The 22,164-nt window shown below is 55.8% G+C and overlaps 7 protein-coding genes across 7 annotated transcripts; 2 read left to right on the forward strand and 5 right to left on the reverse strand.

The window, feature by feature from the left end:
- Nucleotides 1-914: 914 nt before the first annotated feature.
- DCS_06162 (vesicle transport v-SNARE protein) lies at nt 915-1,736 on the reverse strand (the record flags this gene model as incomplete). The annotated part of the gene is made up of 3 exons (XM_040803453.1): nt 915-1,002; nt 1,070-1,485; nt 1,557-1,736. The coding sequence occupies 3 exons, from the start codon at nt 1,734-1,736 to the stop codon at nt 915-917; spliced, it is 684 nt and encodes a 227-aa protein (XP_040653557.1).
- Nucleotides 1,737-3,970: 2,234 nt separating this feature from the next.
- On the forward strand, nt 3,971-5,608 carry DCS_06163 (amine oxidase; the record flags this gene model as incomplete). Its single annotated transcript, XM_040803454.1, has 3 exons — nt 3,971-4,196; nt 4,252-4,636; nt 4,696-5,608. 3 exons carry the CDS (start codon nt 3,971-3,973, stop codon nt 5,606-5,608), a joined length of 1,524 nt encoding a protein of 507 aa, XP_040653558.1.
- Nucleotides 5,609-6,642: 1,034 nt separating this feature from the next.
- Nucleotides 6,643-7,527, reverse strand: DCS_06164 (uncharacterized protein; the record flags this gene model as incomplete). The annotated part of the gene is made up of 1 exon (XM_040803455.1): nt 6,643-7,527. One exon carries the CDS (start codon nt 7,525-7,527, stop codon nt 6,643-6,645), a length of 885 nt encoding a protein of 294 aa, XP_040653559.1.
- Nucleotides 7,528-8,912: 1,385 nt separating this feature from the next.
- Nucleotides 8,913-11,096, forward strand: DCS_06165 (uncharacterized protein; the record flags this gene model as incomplete). The annotated part of the gene is made up of 2 exons (XM_040803456.1): nt 8,913-10,836; nt 10,954-11,096. The coding sequence occupies 2 exons, from the start codon at nt 8,913-8,915 to the stop codon at nt 11,094-11,096; spliced, it is 2,067 nt and encodes a 688-aa protein (XP_040653560.1).
- A 1,206-nt stretch (nt 11,097-12,302) lies between these two features.
- DCS_06166 (regulator of G-protein signaling) lies at nt 12,303-13,307 on the reverse strand (the record flags this gene model as incomplete). The annotated part of the gene is made up of 1 exon (XM_040803457.1): nt 12,303-13,307. The coding sequence occupies one exon, from the start codon at nt 13,305-13,307 to the stop codon at nt 12,303-12,305; it is 1,005 nt and encodes a 334-aa protein (XP_040653561.1).
- A 349-nt stretch (nt 13,308-13,656) lies between these two features.
- DCS_06167 (uncharacterized protein) lies at nt 13,657-14,380 on the reverse strand (the record flags this gene model as incomplete). Its single annotated transcript, XM_040803458.1, has 2 exons — nt 13,657-14,042; nt 14,308-14,380. 2 exons carry the CDS (start codon nt 14,378-14,380, stop codon nt 13,657-13,659), a joined length of 459 nt encoding a protein of 152 aa, XP_040653562.1.
- A 4,916-nt stretch (nt 14,381-19,296) lies between these two features.
- Nucleotides 19,297-21,839, reverse strand: DCS_06168 (uncharacterized protein; the record flags this gene model as incomplete). The annotated part of the gene is made up of 2 exons (XM_040803459.1): nt 19,297-21,722; nt 21,785-21,839. The coding sequence occupies 2 exons, from the start codon at nt 21,837-21,839 to the stop codon at nt 19,297-19,299; spliced, it is 2,481 nt and encodes an 826-aa protein (XP_040653563.1).
- Nucleotides 21,840-22,164: the final 325 nt, after the last annotated feature.

Here is a 22,164-nt window from a genome sequence, read left to right on the forward strand (position 1 = left end):
TTCATGTATGAGAAAACAAGGAATTGGGCGAGGTGAAGCTGAGCGCTGATGCTACTCAACTGCAGCCAGGGAGCGCGGCCGGCGGAGATTGGTGGCGGCGAGAAAGGAGTTGTGAAGAGGAAAGATTTGCAGGATGAGGATACGAGGTTGGAAGTTCATTTTGCAACCTCTCCGTAGCTGTCGTGTGCGTTGTCGGCTGTTTATCGGATTAATATCGGCTATGTTCCCTTACAGCTGCCTCCCTGCCTAAGCCAGAACGAAAGCGAAGTACTCTGTACTCCGTAAGTACGGACTGCATGTACTGTAATTACTGTACTCCGTAAGTACAGTGCAAGCACGGAGTACTCCGTATCGCGAGTTCCATTTGTCGTTATCTTGCAGCATTAATTAAGTATAGTTCTGTACTTACGTACATGTAGTCCCCCAGAGTACAGAGTACAATAATACAGCATACCCCGACAGTACGTAGTAGAAGATCTCCGCCATACAGCTACATGAGTAGCACAAAGAGCGCGCGTAGAGATTATGGAGAAAATTACTACTATTGGTAGTGATAAGGATCGAGCTATTCTAGAGGCGGCACGGAATGAGGGCTGGTTGCAATTTGTACCGATTCTGTTCGTTGTTTCGTCGCTTCAGGTCGTCAGTCGCCTCATCAACCGCCTCATCAACAGCGGCGCCATTTCAAGAGAATCATACAGAGTGCAGGATCTGCCCAGTTCATGGGAGCAACGAGGTAGAAAGAGTTCGGGAGACGCACACGCGCAGGAATTCGGGCATAATGCTACGATACAACTCGAAACTCAAAGTGCTCATTACAAGGCAGCTCTGGAAAGGCGAATGCAACTTCCGGGGCAGAAGGTATCGCCTGCCAGGTAAATACAGAACCGGAACTCCCAACAATGATGCGTGCTTCAACGAAACTTGCTGATGATGACGGCAACGATGAGAAGAACCAAAACGGCGATGATGGAAATGGTGATGATGCGGTTCGTGGCCATCCTGCAGAATCGGTCGGTAAGCTAGGTTCCAGCGGGCGGATCTGTCTGATATGGGAAGCGCATGTTACCTCCTGGCCATTCCCCTCAACGTCTTCACGCTCCTGTCAACATAGCCCTCGCTGTTCAACAGCTGGTCATGCGTGTGCTGTATCATCTCGCGCTGCCCGTGGAGATTGGCAAGAGTGTCGGCGCCGATGGCCTCGGTCTCACTCGCGAGAGCTTGGCTTGCCTTTAGCCGCTGGGTGCTCCGGTCCAGCCGATCCGTGCCCGACAGCAGCTGCTGGCGTTGTTCGAGGTGAATGTCCGATGCGCCGGAGGGCTCATCTGTGTAGCGGGATCCGAAGAGAGCGGAGCGATCGGAGGAAAGGGAGGTGAGCTTCCGCCGGCTGGCGTCGACGTCAGACTCGTAGTTGCGGAACCGTTGGTTCACCTTGGCGCGAGAGGAGGTGGGGATATTTTGCTTCTCCAATCGCATTTGACCGAGCTGAAAAGATATGAACAGTACAGTCAGTCGCTCGCACTACCCGCAAGGGGAGTATAGAAGGTGCATCGTACCAGCTCGTCTGCTTCCTCGAGGGCGCGCTCCGCTTGGCTAATGGATGCCTTGCGAGGCTCGCCGGAGAGTTCCGGGATCTGCTCCAGCTTCTGCAAAAGGTCGGCCTGTACAAGCTTCAACTCGGCTTCGTAGGAAGCGAACAGCTCGGAGCCGACGTCGGTATCGAGAGGGTTTGCCATGTTGTTCGACGGGGAGGGCTGTAGAATGTAGAGTGGTGGATGACGTAGACGAGGGGGAGGAGGGGGAGAAATCTGACGCAGCGAGGGGGCAGATAGATTGCCGGCGTCTCGGGGAAGAGTGTATCGTGGTGAATGGCGGTCGTTGTCTCGGTATGTTAAGGAAGGTGTGGAGGCTAGCAGTAGGCTGCAGTCGTAGGTACGAACGGGCACGGAGTTGTTGCCTTGTATGTCACGGGAATTGGAGTTTGACGATGCACCACTGTGGCACTGATGGGACTGAGCGATAGCGAGTGTAAGTACTTACAGTACTGCAAGTACAGCCACGTCAAGCGCAGGTTTCACGTGACACGTTGGGTCTTTGGAGTGGGACAGAGGAGTTGGTCCGTGCACGCAAACAAATTATCTTGCACCGCTGGCCACGCCGATTTTTTCTCCTTTCTTCTTTTCTCCTCAGAAAGAATTTGAATACCCCAAGCGGTGAATAAACCGGCTCGACGTCTAGACTTTGTCAGTGACGTGTAGTTGATATTGCCTGGGCAGATTGATGCAGGATTTTCCTGCGCGGCGCTTTAAAGAATTGGCGATTCGAACTACCGTTGACCGATCCCGTTGAGTGCTCGACAAACCACGTCGACTGAGCGCACGTGGCAATGAATGATGGCATTGAATGTTGCGCAACCCGGAGTATTTTCTCGGTGCATTGTCGTCGTACTTCATAGTGACTCCCTGCCTGGCTCTCGTCTGTCTTTTCTGGCTTGCAAGGCAAGACTTGAGCTCTAGTGGTGGACGGTTTCCATGGCTGCGGTTTCTTGCAGGAACCTCGGCTCTGCACTGTAGGCGGGCGTACTGTTGGTAATACTTGTCTGCACACCCACTGCACGTACTGTAAGTACTTGTACTTGCTCCATCTACAGTTACATGTGCATTATGCATGTGAGAAAGCGGCGGGCGTTTTCGCTTTACCGCTCAGCCAATGAAACGATGGTACTGTTCAATTCGCATGTACAGACAGTACTTACTTACTAGGTAATTATTACTGCGTGTTACATGCATTACAAGTACAGTACGGTTGGGTGCCTCGTACTTTTGCAACTCATCAGATCTCTGGCAGCAACTGCTTCGAATTGGAATCAACGCCTCCCTGCTCCATGGAACAAACAGGACTGTATTCCGTACACCTGAAAGTACTTATTATTACACGGAGTACCCCGTAGTTAGGTACCTAGTAGTATCTACGACGACGCACGTACTTGTACTCCGTACTTGTGCACCAAAACTTGGGCAGCAACACGCAGCAGTGTCTTCGATGTTACTCTGCAATTACTCATGTCGAGTACAGTACGGATTGTTACAAGTTGTCAATAATCTGTGCGGAATACACTCCATGGGTACTTATCTGCACACCTCCTTCATTCCCGTGCAACTGAAAGCGGAAGAATCGGTGGACTCGTAGCACCAAGGCGCCTGCTAGACTGCATTTCTTCGACTGCGGGTCCTGCTGCTCTCGGATAGTACAGACCTAACTGCGCACCTACAGTACATCTACAGTACCTACAGCACACTGGACAAGTACACCTGAGACGACTCTCCCGTACACCTACTGGTAGGTATCTGTACTAAAGTACTAGGTAGGTAGGAATTCGACTTACTTGTAGGTGTACGTAGGTGTAATCCGTACCATAAAGGACATAATTCCTTATAAATAATACTGCACGTAAGTTCGTACCTAGTAGTTGCTGTATGTGATACTTGCGGTACTTCGTACCTGTAGGCGTACAGTAAGTACATGCATCATCAGCGCGGACAGGTTGGCCCGGACCGCTTTTGCTTTTGTCCGTTTCACTCCCCTCCATTGACAAATCATGTTGCTGAATTCCGATTACTTGCAACGCCACGCCAGCCTGCCCCTCCCACTTCCCAGCGCCCGCCCGCCGTGCCGTCAAACCTTCGTTCGTCGTTGATCACCTACCTACTCCGTATCTAGCACGACCGCAACGGCGGCATGCAGTACTAGGAGGCGGGGGGCTCACACTGACGGTTGTACACGTACACGAGCTAGGATTGTTTCCTGCTCGAGTGGCCTTCCATGTCGGACTCCCTGCCTTCTCCCACGTCATGGCCAAGCACAGCTTCCCCTCCTCACCTGACCATCGGCGCCTGCTGCTCGTCTCATCGTGTTCTTGTTTCATCCCCAGGGCGTCCTTTTTGCATCAACTTCTGCTTTGCCTCTTCCAATGAACCCACCGGTGGACCGTGTTGCGAGAAAAAAGGTTGCCATCGTCGGCAGCGGCTGCACGGGAATCGCAGCTCTCTGGGCCCTGAACCGAACCTGTCATGATGTGTATCTGTACGAATCAGCCAACCGGTTAGGCGGCCACACCCACACGGTGCAATGGAAATCTGGAAAATACTCGACGGTCGTCGACACGGGCTTCATGGTCTTCCATGCTGCCGCCTCTCGTGAGAAATTGCCGGGTATCCGGGCGTCTCCCTCCAGAGACTAACCTGGCCACAGCCAACTTCACACGCTTCCTCGGAAAGCTCAACGTCGAGACCGAACCGGCAGACATGACGTCTAGCTTTTCTCGAGATCAAGGGCGCTTTGAGTGGGCTGACGCCAGCTTGAGGGCAGTCTTCTGCCAGAGGAGAAACCTCCTCTCGTTGACGATGTGGAGGATGGTCTTTGACATTGCCCGCTTCAACCAGTTCGCACTGGACCTTCTCGCGAGAGACGACGAACCCCCGAGCGAGGCGGAGACGATTGGCGAGTACTTGGACCGCGAGGGATACTCTCGCGCTTTCCGAGATGATTATTTCATACCGATGATTGCGGCGGCATGGGGATCCAAACCAGACAAGTCATCGCTACAGTTCCCGGCGGTGACGCTTGTTCGGTTCCTGTAGGCACTCTGCTCGCCGCGAAGCCGTCGTTTTGAGCACAAACTTACATGCTTCCCAGGTGGAATCATCATCTCCTCTCCGTGTCGGCCTCCCCGCAATGGTTTGCGCTCAAGAATGGATCCAAGTCGTACCTCGACGCCGTCATGAAAGGCTTTCCGCCAAACCACCTTTTTCTCGACACGCCGGTGAGTCGCGTGTCGAACGATGAGAACGGACGGGTTCTGCTGCATCTGGAGAATGGCAAGACGGAGGCCTACGACCATGTCATCCTTGCCACCCACGGAGACCAAGCGCTGTCGATGATCAAACCAACAGCCACTGACCAGGAACGGTCAGTCCTGTCCTGCTTTCGGTCTGCCCAGAACGAAGTTGTTTTGCACTCCGATGTCGCACTGATGCCCAAGAGTCAACAAGCGTGGTCCGGTTGGAACTACCTGGCGCCGTCGGCGTGGAAGAAAAATGTTGGTCAAGTCTCTCTCACATACGACATGAATGTTTTGCAGCGCATCCCCTTGGATCCCTTTGGCCACGTCCTGGTGTCCCTCAACCCTCAACGCCAGCCGCGGCTCGACAAGGTGCAGGGCCGGTACTTCTACTCCCACCCTCTTTACACCCCCGCAACGATGAGGGCCCAGAAACTGCTGCGGAAAATTCAGAACAAGAGGGGCATCAGCTATGCCGGCGCATGGACCAAGTACGGATCCCACGAAGATGGCTTCAGCAGCGGTCTGCATGTCGCACAGGAGCACTTGGGCGCTCGGCTACCCTTCGAATTCCGAGACTCGGCCTACAGTCGGGGGAAAAATCCGAAGCTGGGGCTGGCTGACCACGCATTGCGGCTCGTCATCTTGCTCATTCAAGTCTTTGTCATTCAGATACTCGGAATGCTATGGACGACGCCGGGCCGGCCCAAGGTGAAGCGCTTGGCCAACGGAGTCAAGTCGAAGCGGCTACAAGCAAAACGGAGTTGAACTGATATGCATCCAGAGCAAGGAAAAACAATGCTGCTTTCATTAAAGTTCAGTCGTACACTATCTCGAATCTGGCGCCCACCGCACCGCATGGTTTGCCAATGGCCTGCTTCTTCCCGGCATTGGGGTACCACGAAGGGAATGCATTGTCAATGCCACCTGCATTGAGTAAGCACCGTGCTATCATATCAGGAGCGCCATGATCTATCATATGCCTATGACATGCTGCACGATTGCCGTAAAGTCTCCGTTCAGTCCGAACGTCAACCGTGGCAAGTGCAAGGAAATGGAGATGCAGCAAATGCTAGCAACTCGGGGCGTATGGCAAGGCACCAGTGCATGCACAAACCTGTTACGTGCGATGGCAATATCCGTATGTGAAGGTGTAAGTATTACTTGTATGCACTGTAAGTGCCGTGCCACGCACAACAAATGCACACAGTTACAGCACTTATACGGAGCATGTAGGTGTATTTACTTGCATATTAGGACGTACTTGTACATGACATGATGGAAATCTACTTCTACTCCCAAAATGAAGTATGATGAAAGTTTTGGGATTTAGATTTATCAACGTCGTTATTTTGTCAGGGAATATTGTTAAGGTTTTTTTTTCGCTGCAAGTATTACTCCGTACATGTAGTTGATGTGCGCAGTATTGATGCCTGTGGGTGTCCTTGGAGATGTACTTGATTGGTGAATGTACTGTACAGTATCCGTACCATACTTGTACGACCACAGGAGGCCGTTAACTCGTAATTCAACTAGTTACAACTACGGAGTACGGAGTACAAAAGACATTAATCTGAGAATAATTGAAGGTGCTTCATGGTATTAAGGGTATGTGACCAGAGGCAAAATTTATTTCCACTCCAATTGGAGTGAGATCTGTAGTATCGGCTCTCCCGTATGTTGCATGTCAAACTCAAGCCAACAAGCATCATGATGCATCCACTCGTCGGTGAAATTGACAGTAGGATCCGCCACGGCAGAATGCTCCGTACGCATATATGTGTTGTGTTCATAACTTCATGCTATCCGAACTTTTTCTCAAACTTCCGAAGTATCCCAGTAACACCTCGCTCAAACTTTCCTGCATTCTCCTCCAGCCTGCTCTTGTTTCCCGGCTTAGGGGCATACTGGGATTGCACCGCGCCCGTCTCCGTCCCGGACGGCCGGTAAAGTTGCTGGTGAACCGCATAGTCTCGGCTTGTTTGATGAGATGGACCTTGCTGGTGGCTGATTGTGTAATTGGAGCGGCCATCAGGAGACGGGGACGGGGCGGCAGTGGCTGCGGCTGGCTGTGTCCGCTGAACCAACCCGTCAGATGTGTAGCAAGTGACTGGGAGGGCGAATCTGGGTGTGGTTTGGTCTGGTTGCGTTTGCATCGTCGCAACTTGATGCACTGCTGGGTTCTGCGGAGGTCCTGCGAGCCGAGAAATCGGCAAGTCAAAGTTTTGAACTCGAGCAGGGACTTGCTGTGGCTGGGGAGACCCAGGCGTGAACGGTTGGTTCTGGTAATCATGTGCAACTGCTACGGCCAGCGGGTTCAGAGGATCCTCGTCCAAAGGCGGCGTCTTCTCACGATACCGTACCATTTCGGGGGCAGCAGGTGCAGCCGGGTTGTAAGCAATCGGCACAAAGCTCGAGGGAGGAGGAAGAATCGGAGGCGGCGGCGGCGGCGGCGGCGGCAGCGATGTCGTTGTAGCACTCCAGAGCAAGTCTGTGGCATGCGTGGCTTGCTGTGCTGATGCCGTCGTGTCTCGGTGCTGTGACTTTCCTATTGCTGCGCTCTCCAGCGTTTCGACGATGGAACACATCGCCACCGCTTCCGGCGCTTCACCAGGTTCGTCCAGCACTTCCACCTGGGATTCTGGGAGCATACGCCGTACACCATTGACGAACTTTAAGGCATCCATCTGCGTGCGGAAGTAAACGTCCAAGGTGTCCAGCTTCCGACGACAAGATGGCTCATTCTGGCCGCTATGAAAGGGTAAATGCCACTCATTCTCTTGTACGGCATCGGGCACGAGTAGCGTCACCAAGCAATGCTTCTTGTGCGAATACCGCACTTGGGTTCGGTCGAGGCCTAGACGACAATGTGCTTAATGAATGAAGGCTCAAAACGCTTGTCAGCCCGATCTTGATCCTTACATCCGTCAAATGCGTCCTGATTCTCCGTGCCAGGGTGATTTGCTATCTCGAGGCGGCAGCGATTTTCACTTGCATTTTCGAAGAGATATATGTAAGAGTCTTTGTCGAATCGGTGGTTGGAATGCTTCCAATCTGGCGGTGCGTACGAATAGTGGACATCCCCGAAACTACGGAGGCCAAAGGTCAGCAACGGAGGAGAGGAGCCATGCCACTCATCCGGCCTTTTGGCTGGGAGGTTGATTCTCGACTCACAGTGAAAATACATTCTCTTCGCCTGGCCGTGCCGCCATATTAATCGTGTTAGTTCAATTCCATAAGCGGTCCCTCGTTTGTCCACCAAGCTGTGCGGGGAAGCCACTGATACAGTGACGGGATGGATGGAGGGGAGACGAAGGAGGTTGCGGCACGGCGCCACGTGACTAGCACCGTTGGGTGGTGCCAATTGGAAGGGACTGTGCGGATATACTGCTTTACTTACTGTACTGTGCCGTATATACTGTGCCGTATGTACTGTGCCTTGCTGCAGGTATTACGGAGCACAGTAAGTAACTAAAGAGTGCTTGTGGCCAGGACGCACGGTAATCTTGCACTGTGCTTGTACAGGTACGGAGTACTTGCCTTCATGCCCGCTCGTTAGTGCGCAAGGTGCAGGACGTTGCAAGGAGGGAGTACCTTGTACTTCTTTCATCACCTTGGAAGCAGGTGACGTCAGAACCTCACTTCACCACCATCGAACTGCACATCATCACTTGTAATGACTTCAAGAATTGGGGATATGCCCATATTCATGACAATTGTGACACTCTTTCCTCCCTTACAAGCGGAACCGGGGATTGATTGAGCTCCGTCGAACCGCCTGCCGTCGGTCGGTCGGTGATGAAGGCCAACTCGAGTGATTCAACCACCTCCCCTCCAAACGAAGGGGACGACCGCCTGCTGCCAACCTTTGCTGTGCTCCGGCCGAAGCGAGAGAAAGATCTCAGCCTGGCGGTTGCGGGAGTCAATGTGCCAGTGTTGCCAAGCTGATACCTAACACCCGGCACCCGACCCGTCTCGTCCACGTCGCCACAGGACCTCGGAGTGGAAGTCACACCGGGCGAGTCGTCGGCGGCATCGCATACACCAACGCCCCCATTCGTCTCGAGACGCCATGGCACCTGCGTCTCACCCGCTCCTGCGTCGGCTCTTGGTCCCTGGCGCCGCCGTTTTGACGGGGGCGACCTTGCTGGCGTACACGTACAGGCCCCGTAACATCCCCGGATCGTCCTCGGCCGCCGTCCATCCGCCGACCTACGGCCCGGATGGCTCCTTCACCATGCCCAAGTTCCCGCGCGTCAAGAGCCGTCTGGAGCAGCTCCGGGATCTCTGCCAGAGCGCCGACTCGCACGCCGGAGTTGAATATGACATGCTCGTCATCGGCGGCGGCGCCACCGGAGCGGGCGTCGCCCTGGATGCGGCGACGCGCGGCCTCCGCGTCGCCCTCGTCGAGCGCGATGACTTCAGCAGCGGCACAAGCAGCAAGAGCACCAAGCTCGTCCACGGCGGTGTTCGTTATCTGGAAAAGGCCGTTTGGAACCTTGATTACAACCAGTATCAGCTCGTCCGAGAGGCCCTAAAGGAGCGCAAGTACTTCCTCCAGACGGCACCGCATCTCAGCATGTGGCTGCCCATCATGTTGCCCCTCGACACGTGGTGGAAGGTGCCCTACTACTGGGCCGGAACCAAGTTTTATGACGCCCTTGCCGGCAGCGAGGCCATCGAGAGCTCCTACTTTCTGACCCGCAGCAAGGCCCTCGAGGCTTTCCCCATGCTCAAGCAGAAGGGCCTCGTCGGCGCTCTCGTCTACTACGACGGTGCGCACAACGACTCGCGCATGAATGTGTCGCTCGCCATGACCGCTGCGCTCTACGGTGCCACCGTCGTCAACCACGTCGAGGTCACCGGTCTCCTCAAGGATCACCGTGGCCGTCTCTGCGGGGCCACCGTCAGCGACCTCGTCGCCGCGAGGGATGGTCAGCATTCCCGAGACCAGGTGCCCATGACGGTCCGAGCCAAGTGCGTCGTCAACTGCACCGGACCCTTTACCGATTCGATCCGAAAGATGGACGACGGAGAGTGCCAGGACATTGTCGCGCCCTCGTCCGGCGTCCACATCATCCTGCCCGGCTATTTCAGCCCTGCCAACATGGGCCTCATCGACCCTTGCACCTCCGACGGCCGCGTCATCTTCTTCCTACCCTGGCAGGGGAACACCATCGCCGGCACGACCGACTCGCCGACGTCCATCACGGCCAACCCGAGGCCGGACGAGGAGTCCATTCGGTGGATCCTCGGCGAGGTGAGCCGGTACCTGTCCCCCGACATCAATGTTCGTCGCGGAGAAGTCTTGGCCGCCTGGTCCGGGATACGGCCGTTGGTGAAGGACCCCAAGGCCAGGAACACGGAGTCGCTTGTCCGCAATCACCTCGTGCACGTCTCTCCGTCGGGTCTGCTGACGTGTGCCGGCGGAAAGTGGACGACGTACCGTCAGATGGCCGAGGAGTGCGTCGACGCTGCCGTGAAGGAGTTTGACCTCAATCCAAGGTCGCTGCCGGACGCTCCTCGCGTCGGCGGCAGCGACGTGACAGACGAGGACGATGACGATGACGATGGAGCCATGCTAGATGGATCCTGCCAAACGCACAAAGTCCGGCTCGTCGGCGCCCACGGCTTCAGCAAGACCCTTTTCATATCCGTCATACAGCATTTCGGCCTCGAGACGGAGGTGGCCAAGCACCTGACGGAAAGTTACGGTGACCGCGCATGGGCCGTGGCGGAATTGTGCAGACCGACGAACAAGCGGTTTCCCGCTCGCGGTGAGCGCATCAGCCAGCTCTACCCCTTTGTCGATGGCGAGGTCCGGTACGCCGTCCGGCACGAGTATGCCCAGACGGCCGTCGACGTCCTCGCAAGGCGAACACGGCTGGCGTTCCTGAATGCCCAGGCTGCTCTCGAGGCACTGCCCAAGATTATCGACATCATGGCGAATGAGCTCAAGTGGGATCATCGGCGGAGGAAGGTAGAGTGGGATGAGAGTACGTCGTTTCCATCCTTCCACCCGTCCATCCATCATCCATCCTAGTCGACGGGTCGTGCGGTGAAAGACGGCCCAGTGCGCCTCGCTAATCTTCTTTTCTACACCCGTACTCTAGCCGTCGCTTTCCTCGCCTCCATGGGATTGCCCCACCCGATGCTCACAGCGACGAGGAAGCAAGTAGAGCAAGGGAAACTAGACTTTGTTGACTCTCTCGAGTGGAACCTGTACTCGCGACATGACAGACCCGTCGATGACTAGACATTTTTTTCGTTGATTCATTGTACATTTTGGATATGCCGATGGTGTTTTGTATCCTGGCGCAAGCCCGTCTTTCGTTGCGGCACATCGACACCCTTGATACTCCTTGCTTTTCTTGCCGTTTTGTTCACTTGATGAATCAGGGCAAACGGATATGAGGTAAGGAGTGCGGAGCACGAAGAGGCAGCCGTATGGATGCGGATTGTACATGGTGTTCCGCAGTGTATTGCTGGCAATGAGGCCTGGTTGGCTATGGTATGCAGACAAAGAGCACATGTAGTAATTTTGAACCCTTAAATTGATGATGCAGAGACTCGGTGACTCGAGTCCCTGGAAATGCTATATAAAACAGTGAATGGGTGCAGAACGAACAATGTGCACCTGTCAGATCTCCTCAAAACATACATGTATACTATGTCGAAAAAAAAACCGCCGGCAATGCCATCGTATAGTTTTTAATATCCCGCCTATGCAGCTGTTGCCATCATCACGAACTTGGGGAGGGCACGACGTGGAGCTACCCTCGACCAATTCGGAACACACAAGTCTTGTCTTGACAGAAAAAGACGTCCAAACTCCGCGCTCTTGCAAATGCACTCGTCATCTTCATGGCCAGGAACAAATCTCCGATACAAGTCGTCAGCCGGATCCACTCGTATGGCCGTCTGTCGGGACAGAGGCGACCGAACAATCGGCCGGCCCACGCACCAACTCGACCTTTCTGGACTGCGTCCCGACGATCTCCCTTGCGTTGCTGCGCTTGCCGCAATGGTCATGTTTTTTATTTCTTTGCATCTCCCACTTGGTCGACAGATCTTTCAATACGACTCGGTTGTAGTGCGTGGCTCGCTTCGTCGTTCAAGAGCCTGAGTGCCGGATACGCCGAGTTCTTGTTTCGTTTGCATCAATGCCACCGAGATTCGCAATGCCAACCCCCGCACGAGCCACGTCGACAACGGCTGCAGGGGATGGATGACAAGGATACGCGGGACGTCGGCGGCGAGGAACGGGCAGCTCTGGCTTCGTTCTGGAGAGCGAATCGCAGAGCCGATGCAGTCGTCCACGCTTGTGGTCCCGCGGCTTGGGACAAAGCTTGGGGCAGACCAACTCCTCGGCAGATGCCCGCCTCCCAATCGTGGCAGCACAACGGACGACCAGGTCTAGGGCGAGACAGCATGGCGGTGGAATGAGCAGGGCCAGTGGCGTTCAGCTGGCATTGCTACTGCTATGGCTGGTTTCCGGAAAGGATGGGTCGTAGTCTGTGCTCGACGAGGTTGGAGTGGAGCGGCGGCTTGAGCTCTTACGCGTGAAGCCCAGTTTGGCCCCGACCTTTTTCCAGCCTTTGCTATGGGCGGCCACTGCGCGGTGGAAGCCGCCGGGGGAGTGGAAGGCGTAGTCGGAGGTCGGGGGCGTCGTCGGGGGCGTCATGGGCTCCAGGAGGGGGGGCGAGTTGCCGTCGCTGTCGTCGGTGAGGCCCTCGATGTCGATCGGATGGGACGAGGGTAAGGATTGGGTCGGCACATGACGACGACCATGGTCCCGGCCACCGCTGCTTCGGGACCGACGGTGGAGCAAACGGGCCTGCTCGTCGGAAACGGCCAGCTGTTGAGGGCCGACGGCTTGCAGAAAGGGGACGAGGAGCGAGTCGTTCATGAGCTCGTAGATGATGCGGCCGGCGTCCTCGAGCTCCGACGGATGGGGCGGGGAGAGGGCGTAGGGGATGCCGAGGAGACGATCCCGGACGGGAGAGGGAATGTTGACCTCGCGGGGCGCGCAGGGGACGATGTAGACCTGCATCAGCTTCTCCCACCAGCCGCAGACGCGCTCGCTCTTCTCGCGCGAAGGCGGCTGCTCGGCTCCGAGCTGGTCATAGTAGGCGGCGTATCGTTGGGAGTCGAGGGTGAACTCCAGCGTCTCCATGCAGTGGTTCTGGGAGAGGTAGGCCATGAAGGCGCTGAGGCTCCAGGGGGGCGGGGCAGTGTCGAGGAGGATGTCCTTGAGGGACGGCGGTTGGTTGGCCATGGCGTGTCGCCGGGGCGAGGAGCAGGGGGTTAATTCTATGGCGGGGCTCACGGATCGCGACGAGGGCACATCAATGTCGCAAAAGTCTTCGTCGTCGAAGGCGGAGGAGCATCGAGGTGACGGCGACGACTGCGGGGAGGTGGAAGGCTGGTAGGCTGAAGATGGGTACCGAGGCGTCGGGTTGAGCATGTCTAGACAGAACGAACGAACGACCTTGGGTCGCCCGCCAGACGTGCTCACGGGCGATCACCTGCGAGCACCGGCAGGTTTCGTCGTTTGACTGCGATGTCGTCGTCGGAGATGGGATGGCGGGAAGAAGGATGCGTGCTTGCTGGACGGGGGGGTCGTGTCCGTCGCGGCTGGCAACCGAAGCCGGCTCAGGGTCAGATGACACGAGGTGCGTTGCTGACCCGGACGACAACGTGCGGCGCACGAGGGCGAGGGTGGACTGGAATGCGAGGAGGGACGAGGAAGGCGATGGATCTCGCAGCCGAGGGAGGGTTCGTTGGGCGGTGGCTTGGAGAATTCGCTCTACCCGTCACTCGCTCGGCCAGTGCCAGATGACGGATCGGGGACGAAGAGGGCTCGAGGAAGGGGGTCGAGGAGGCGGTCGAGGAGGCGGTCGAGTCTCCGGGGCGATCGATCGACCGACCGACGGGGAGGATGCGGCAAGGTCGTCGACGGCGATGGTCCAACCGAGGGCGGGCTCGGGTCGACTTTTGTCAGACGGATCGGGTTCTCGCACGGCGGAGGGAGCGGTCGTGCAACGCCGACGAGCGGGAATCGAATCGAGGCGTCGAGGGTGCGAGCGAAGGAGCGAGGGTACGCGTGCACGAGCGAGGAAGCGGTGCGAGGAAGCGAACCGGCGACGCTGGGCGGTAGGGTCTGACGGCGGACGGCGAGGATGTGTGCGTTGGACGAGAGCTGGAAGTTGGATGCGGTTTGGAGACCGTCTGGTGACCGTTTGGGGCGGGAAGGAGGGTTTTTGACAAACGGTCGACCAAGGATGCAACGAGTAAGTCGAGCGCACGAGTGTCATGGGTTGGCAAGCGTGCGGAAGGGAAGGGAAGTGGTGGCGGGCGGGAAGGGTTCGAAGAGAAGCAAGGTTGCCTCGAGAAAAGGGACTTGGGATGGAAGCGGAGGCGGCGGCGGCGGCGGGGGCCGGCAGTGGTGGTGCGTTACCACTTACGTACCAAGGTACCCAGTACACGGGGTACGTACACGGGGTACATGCGGGCGTGGGGGGAAGCAGCAGGCATCATCGCCGACGAACTCGTACCTGGGCATGTACAGGTACAGCCTCGCTGGCACGGAAAACGGGTCACGGTGAACCTACCTCGCACACGACTAGTCTTGTGCTAAGCACGTACGGGGGTGACGATCGAGCGATAGGTATGAGACTACTAGGGACTAGGCGGTTAGCCGAGCATGCCAAGTACTCGTCGGCACGGGGTACTTGCAGTGCCATGTATATCCATGGTGGCCCCATGTACCGTAGCACCTGCCGATGTACATGTGTACATGCCAGTACAGGCACATGCGCCCATGCACTGCACAGGATGCATGTACAAGCAAGTACACCTGGACACCTCGACGACTTGCGGGTACGGCTACAGGTACAACGTACAAGTACTTGTACGTGCATGTACATAAGTCAGTATGGTACCTAGTACGGAGTATGGTATGGTTGTACCCATCGCGCGGAGTACACTTGTACTTGTACATCCATGCACAGGTACAGTACGGCGTAAATGATGCTGACGAGGCAGCTGTACTTGTAGGTCAGGAATGGGCGGCAGCAGGTAAGTACATGATCCAGTGGTTCTTCGCGAACGAGCATGAGGAACGAACGAGGGTGAGCACGTCATTTTCCTGCCGCTTGTTGGTCGGAACGGCTGACTGGGGAGAGCTGGACTGGCACACACGTACCACCAACGACTTGCAACGTGCCTTTGGCAGGTCCATCGAACGAGTCGTGACATGTTGGCGGTGCATGCCGCTCCATCTGAATCACCGTCGCAGTCGCAGCCAGAGAAAGGCGGCAGAAGGAGTGGAGCCTACAGGATCGCCGGGGCGCGTGGCCCGTCGACGTTGGCGTTCCAGTGCTTCCGATGTACATGTACTTGCTGGCTGTTCCGTACTGTACACGGGCGGCAGCACGTCGACGCACAAGTGCAAGTACTTGTCCGCCATGCAGTCCGTACGAGCAGGTCAACGCACACCCCTACGTCCCACCACAGCGTGGTCTTTTCATTAGCAAACGCTCTGGAGCAAGTGGTAAGTGCTGTCGGTACTGAACAGGAACTGCACATGTCCGCGGACGCATGAAGCGGCCAGCACTCGAATGTTGGTGACGCTCGGCATCGCCATCATGGCATCATTTCCCATGCCACCCTGAAATCTCCTCGCCGCTGCCTACCGGCACTCTCCCGTATGGCCCGACTCTTCGTCCCGCCCGGCGGCGGGAGAGGACAAGGACAGGCGAGACAGGCCGCCGCCGACGACGACGGTGAAGAATTACCTGAAGGCCGGCTGGCCATCGGCATCAGTCGCTGCGACACGGCTGAACTTGGCGTACGCTTCCTGAAACTGCCCGTGTTCTTTGGTGTGTTCCGTGCTGCAGTACCCATACGCCTACAGTGCCTACCTGAACAAGTACACGTACTTGCGTACGAGTGCACACCAACCGGTCAGTACATGTACATGTACATGTACAGCTTCAATCCTTCTTGTGCATGCATGTACTTTAAGTGCCCTCCACAGAAGTAGGTACTCCGTACTCCGTACTACTATTTACATTAGGCACCTACATGTACTGTACTTGAGCTCCCTACATCACAGCGCTCCACTTGGGGATGATGGATACTTGGCCTTACGGACTCGCTGGCGGAGCCCTGGATGCCTTGTTGCATCCGCGGTCAACGGGGGGGAGGGGGGCACGCTAGAAGGACGCTAGAAGACGCCATTGTGGGCATCAAGTGAGCGATACGACGCATGTATACCAGTGGTGGTGAGTAATACATGTACAGTATTCACACCTGAACATGTACATGTACCACGGAGTGAGTAATACAGGTAGGGAGTACGGAGTACGGAGTACTGTCCTCGAACAAGGCGCTGTAGCTGCCCTTGCAGTCTTGTCGCATACTGAGCGCGACACCTACCGACAACAGTAGGCTTTTCAGATGCGAAGCACCGCTCTGCAAGTCTTTACTCACGACACCCAAGGCACCTACAAGGAGCACACGTCTCCCCAATACGGATGCATTGGCATGCATTTGCGACGCGAGCATGAGGTCTAAGCCACAGCAGCACTCCATGGCACTGCCATGTTTTCAAACTCGCCCGTGCGGAATAAGTAGGTCCTCGTTCTACAGTGCGTGTAACCCTAGGCATGACTGGGTCCAGGCAGGCAAGTGAGTTACTTGCATGACCATCTCGATTGGCGGCCCGAGGGCATGCGCTCCTCGCTGTACTCGTCGTATTCAGTGGTACGTGCTTCATTCCTCCTCGAGAACTCGTGTTCGGACTGCCGAGGCGGTCATTACGAGTCGTCTCGCGTACAGGTACGACCATGCTGTCAGGTCACACATGCAACATGATACATCGTACGGTCAATGTTCCGTCCTCGGACGACCGTAGTGCCGAGGCAGTGGTGCCCAGGTATATACTTCCTTGAGTAATACGCAGGTACAGATACTAATTTGGGGTAATAATAATTGGACGACTACTTTACTTACGTACTCCGTACATGATACTCTATTGTACGGGGTAGTACTACTGAAGTACCCTACTCGCACACCTACAGTACATGTACTGTACTTGCGTACTTGCTGTAAGTACAAGAGCGATACGGAGTACGGAGTACAATTGCTCCATTCTCCTTGCTGGGTTTAGAACTTGCTTCCCTCCGCGCATGTACAAGTACATCTACACCGACTGATGGCAGTGGACTTGCACTTTGCCTGCACTGACATGCAAGTACTTGTACCATTCGCACATCAATCAGAACACACAAGTACATGTAGTAATGCGGAGTGATGCGGAGTGCTGCAAGTACACAGTGCTGCAAGTACTTACATGCACATGTACATGTGCGCATCTACTTATTCCCTGGCAACCCGTCAATCAATGTACAAGTACGGGGTACGCTTGCTAGCCTCAAACTCGCTCGCTCAATAGCCGTTTCCGGTCGGTGGGCACCAGGTTTTTTTCCACCTGCATGTCCTTGAGCTTGTACGGAGTACAAGCTCAAGGACATGAGTAGGTACATCACTCCATTGGTACATAATTCCATAGGTACATGCACTCCATAGGTACATGCACTCCATAGGTACATGCACTCCATAGTACACGCACTCCATAGTACATGCACTCCATAGGTACATGCGTACCTCGGAACGTTTTCTACATGTACAGTAATACTTGTACGCGCTTGCAAGTTCTTACTGTACTTACTTGTACATGTACTCACTCTCGAACAACCAAAGGTATCCTGTCGTGGAAAGAGAGGTTAGAGATCAAATGTCCATGCAGTACGGAGTACAGAGTACACCTTACACGACACCTCAGTTGCTCGTGCGGTTGCCCTCCCGCATATTCTTGCCCTCCCTGGCCTCGTCTCACGATGAGCATCAATCCCCGCGGCTCGTTCCCTCCTGCGCTGTTCCTGTTCCCCATGACGACATTGCTCCTGCTGGCTGATCTGTCGGCTCAAAAGAGTGTTGGCCGGATAAACTCTCTCCCATTCCACCATTGTAGCCAAGCCCCATGCCCCGGCTCGTGCTAGTCGCGCTTTATTAATTGGAGCATGGAATTTGGGACATCTCACCGTGTGCCGCTGATGAAGGTGGCGGTATCAGACGGCGTAATCATAATGATGGTGAATGATGAACTATAGCACCTCGGAAGAAAGCATACGAGTGGTGAAAAATTCAATGGTTCTCTTGGCCCTGAGACTGCTCCAGGGACTGCACCTACTGTGCACCACTGCACCACTGCACCCCACCCACGTACCTAGTACACACTACAGTACGCCTACGCGACACCTAACACTTCACCTACACGCTGCACCTGCACACTGCAACTGCACACTGCACCTGCACACTGCACCTGCATACTACACCTACCATAGTACCTATGCACACTGCACCTACAGTACTAGGTACACACTGCACCTACTTGTACGCACTGCCCCTACTGGCTGCACCTTAGTACCTAAGGTACCTACCAGTAGGAACACAGAGACCAGACCTACATCTACTGTACTTGCAACGTTCATGGTGCACTCTGCCCCTGCAAGTACACAAACTGCCCTCAAGCAAGTACGCGTCCTACGCTGCACCTACGCAGTATTCACCGACATACATTAGTACTTACTGTCTAGTATGCCTTTTGTACTCTGTACAGGCTCTTATATTGAACACTGCACAATGTGTTGTATTATATTTGTATAGCTACGATGTTTGTGTTATAAATCATTGACCAGAACGAAGGTGCTTCACATGATCGCTACCCTAACAGTCTGTCGGCACCTTGACATCCGGTTACGAGGCTGTCACGGAATAGGGCACGTACGCGTAGGTACAGTAATACACATTGTCCCAACTCGTAATTGCACGCTCCCCTACCCAACTGCCCCTTGACGCTGCACCTATAATAAATGCTCCGTACACCTGCCCAAGCTCTGCCCCTACAAGCACGTACCGTTCGAGGAAAAGTGCGATCCGTCCTGTGCTGTGCATCGGCAACACGATACCGAACAGCCTCTGCCGTCATGTGCTTCACGAATGATTCAACGCTTGCCAGGTACGGCCCGGTAGAGAAAGGGAGCTTCCCATCGGCGAGACGTGCGAGTGCCGAGTCACGGTCCAGTTCGGCTCAATGGGCAAGCATGTGCGAGAGATGCACGTCGAGTGAATGCTCGAAAAATCAACGAGGCCGGCGGTACGAGTACGTCCGTCTCGCTTGCGACATCGAGCGCAGAGCCCATGCTTTCCAGAATCGCTTCGTTATGCCAATCTCCATCTCCTTCCTCCCTCAAAGCACACCATCTTGGTCCGGCGCAGCGTCGTGCAATTGCTCTCCTGCCGGCGTCGTCGTGGCGCTTGCTCGCCCAAACGGCCGACTCCGCCGTTCGTTCAGAGCGCCGGAACGGCAAACACGCTTGATGCCCTGCTCACCCTTGCTCCTTGCTGCGCAGACGCTCGAGGCTGAAATCTCCATGGTACCCGCCATTCAGCAAGACGCAGGCGATCCGCTTTCGCTGCAGGGACATCTCCGTCGCGGCGTACGACTTGGCCGGATCCAAGCCCATCGACAGGCAGATGGCATTGGTGATGGTGAATACGCCGCAGTCGTACCCGTTCGTCTGCCGAGGTGCCTCGTGCCGTACCACCCTCCACAGTGACTCTTCAAACTTGTCCTGCAGGATGAATCGGACAAGCGACATGGCCACGTCCGTCAGTCGCTTGTTTCCTTGGGGGTTGAGGGAATCGAGGTGCGAGACCGTCCTCAGCGCCGGTCGGATGACGAGCAGCGTCCAGTGATGTTGTAGGCAAACCGGCATCAGCATCGTTTCCACCTCCAACATGTTTTCCTTGGTGACGCCGCTGCGTCGCAGCTTTCGATCCGCATCCTTGGTTCCCTTTTCCAGCAGCGCCTTGGAAAAGAATGAATTGAGCGTCAGGCACTTTCTCGTCTGCTTCTTGACGTCCTTGATTCCGGCGGCACCGTTGATGCACCTGTCGAGCCACATGATGGAGCCGTTGATGATCTCGTCGTTGAGCCACTGCGTCTCCGGCAGGACGGAGGCGAAGTCGTGCCGTCGCAGGTCGGTGCCCTCGGGCGTCGTGCACCAACTGAGAGAGGCGGAGCCCTCGAGCGTGCTCTGAGCTTTGGCAAGCCACGAATCGCTGAGAGGGGAGACGAGCCCCTCCCGGGGTGCCTGTAGTTCGCGCGCCGTGGGTAGGTTCTCGAGCCATTCGCGTCGTCGTCGTTCCTCCTCGGCACGTCGCGCCTTCTCCTGCGCTTTCCTCCCCTTTTCGGCCGCCAGTCGTTCTGCTTCCGCTGCCTTTCGGAGCTCCTCCTCGACCCGTTTCAGCTCCTCGGCGGCCTTGCGGGCAGCCTCATCCTTCAGTCGTCCGACAACTTGGTCCACGTTCTCATCGACTGTTAGGCCCGGCGCCGACGGCATGCCCAAGAGTTCCTCGATCCGAACGTCCGTGTTCTCCCTCGTATACGCACCAGCCAGGGGCGTCTTGTTATGCGTTCGGCGAGGCAAGACAGAAGCACTCTTGTCCTTGAGCGGATCGGGAAACAAACTCGATGCCTTCAAGCCCTTTCCTTCCTCAATGCTGCCGGCCTTTCGGCCACCCAGCCCGGGGGAGGGAACCGATTTATCGGTCCTCTTGAACGTCGGCAGACCGCGGCCGCGACCCCGATACTGCGGGAAAAGTACCTCCAAGTTGCTTCGTCTGGAGTGATCAAACTGCCTTCGATAATGTAGCCCTGATTGTGACCGCGCTCGTGAGTTCGGCTTGTCCTCCATAAATCGCACAGCCTTTTGTGTAGTGGCCAGGCGGAGGCACGCCGGCGTCCACTTCGCATAAGCCCTTCTGCGGCGCTTCAGGATGGATCTCGAGGTATTGGGCTCCTCGGACGATGTCCCGGGCTCCATGCCGCTAACGTAGTGTTTGCTGGTGAGCCGATCGCCTTCGCTTGCCGTGTGCAACGCATGGCGAAATTCGTCATTGACCTTGTCGGTGGGGACGCGCTCGGAGACATCGCGTCGTCGAGGGTGCTGTCTGTCCGACCCAGACATGACAGAGTCCTGAGAGCGGGAGGGTGCCGGGGTCAGGTTCTCCTTGTTCTCCTTGTCATCTTCGGGAAACGCTCCTGGCATCGGCGAGGCCTTATCCACGTTTCCGTGCGAATGGGACGGGAAAGGCTCCCGAGTCTCAGCCACGAAGAAACTGGGTGCCGGGCGTCCGTGCAAGACGGCATGCAGGTCCCAAACGATTCGATCGCAAGCATCATTGGGAACCTGATGACACTCATTGCTGCTGTCGAGTTGCAGAATGCCGTCGCATACCGGGAGGAAGGCTGGGTGAGACAGAAATCCTCTGACTTGCTGAATTTTCTCCACGGCCCCGGAGGGAAAGTCGTACCGCATCGTGTCCGGAACGTGAAGAAAGGTCTTTCGGAACATGATCAAGGTTTCGAGGTCGTAGAGATGAGAGCAAACGCTCAGGCAGGTCGACACCCGTGCATCAAAGGCGTCGCAAAGGTCCTGCTCTCCGCTTTGCAGGAGTCTGGCTTCGTGCGAAGTGTTGTAGAGGACATGGCTAATGGAATTGAGCTGCGAATTTATCTCAGCCCGGGACGAGTGGCTGATGGCGGTGAGTCGCGCGAGGTTTAGGGTTTCCATGAAAATGTCGATTTCCGAGACCAGATCCTTGAAGGCCTGGTCGGTAGGCAGCCATAAGCAATGAGACTCGGGGCCAGACGTCACCTTCCGACGCTTGTTGCTGAACATCAACTTCTCCGATACGGCATGCGCCGCATAATTATGAATCTCGACAACATTGTGAACGGTATTTCGAACTGGTCCAAGTTAGCAGCTGCGTTAATGTGCAAGGAATTTGCGTCGAAAATGGGAGAAGTACGGAATCCAGACAGTCTGCCACCAACATGAGCAACGGCCGAATTAAGGGAGGACATCATCCTCGAGCAGGCCAAAAAGGGGCCACTGCCAAGGACGATGAGCGGGACCCTGCAGAGCAAAAGACGGCAGCGGATGAAGAGGGAACCGCGGCAGAAAGGAATCTGGGCGAAGATCAAAATCCCAAGCGTGGAACCCGTTGCTTGTTCGGTAGGGATGGAAAAGAGCGACGATGGCTGTGTCTCTGGTCCTCCTGGTCCTCAAAGGCGGTAATGGGAGTAAATTCTGAAGTAACGGAGAGTCTCTCGAGGGTACAAGTTCCATTGATCGCAGCGAATAGAGATTATGGCAGGTGATTTTAATCCGGCTAGGGTACGTTGAACA

This window comes from Drechmeria coniospora, chromosome 03, assembly GCF_001625195.1.
Source record: "Drechmeria coniospora strain ARSEF 6962 chromosome 03, whole genome shotgun sequence".
In the NCBI taxonomy this organism is placed as follows: Eukaryota; Fungi; Ascomycota; class Sordariomycetes; order Hypocreales; family Ophiocordycipitaceae; genus Drechmeria; species Drechmeria coniospora.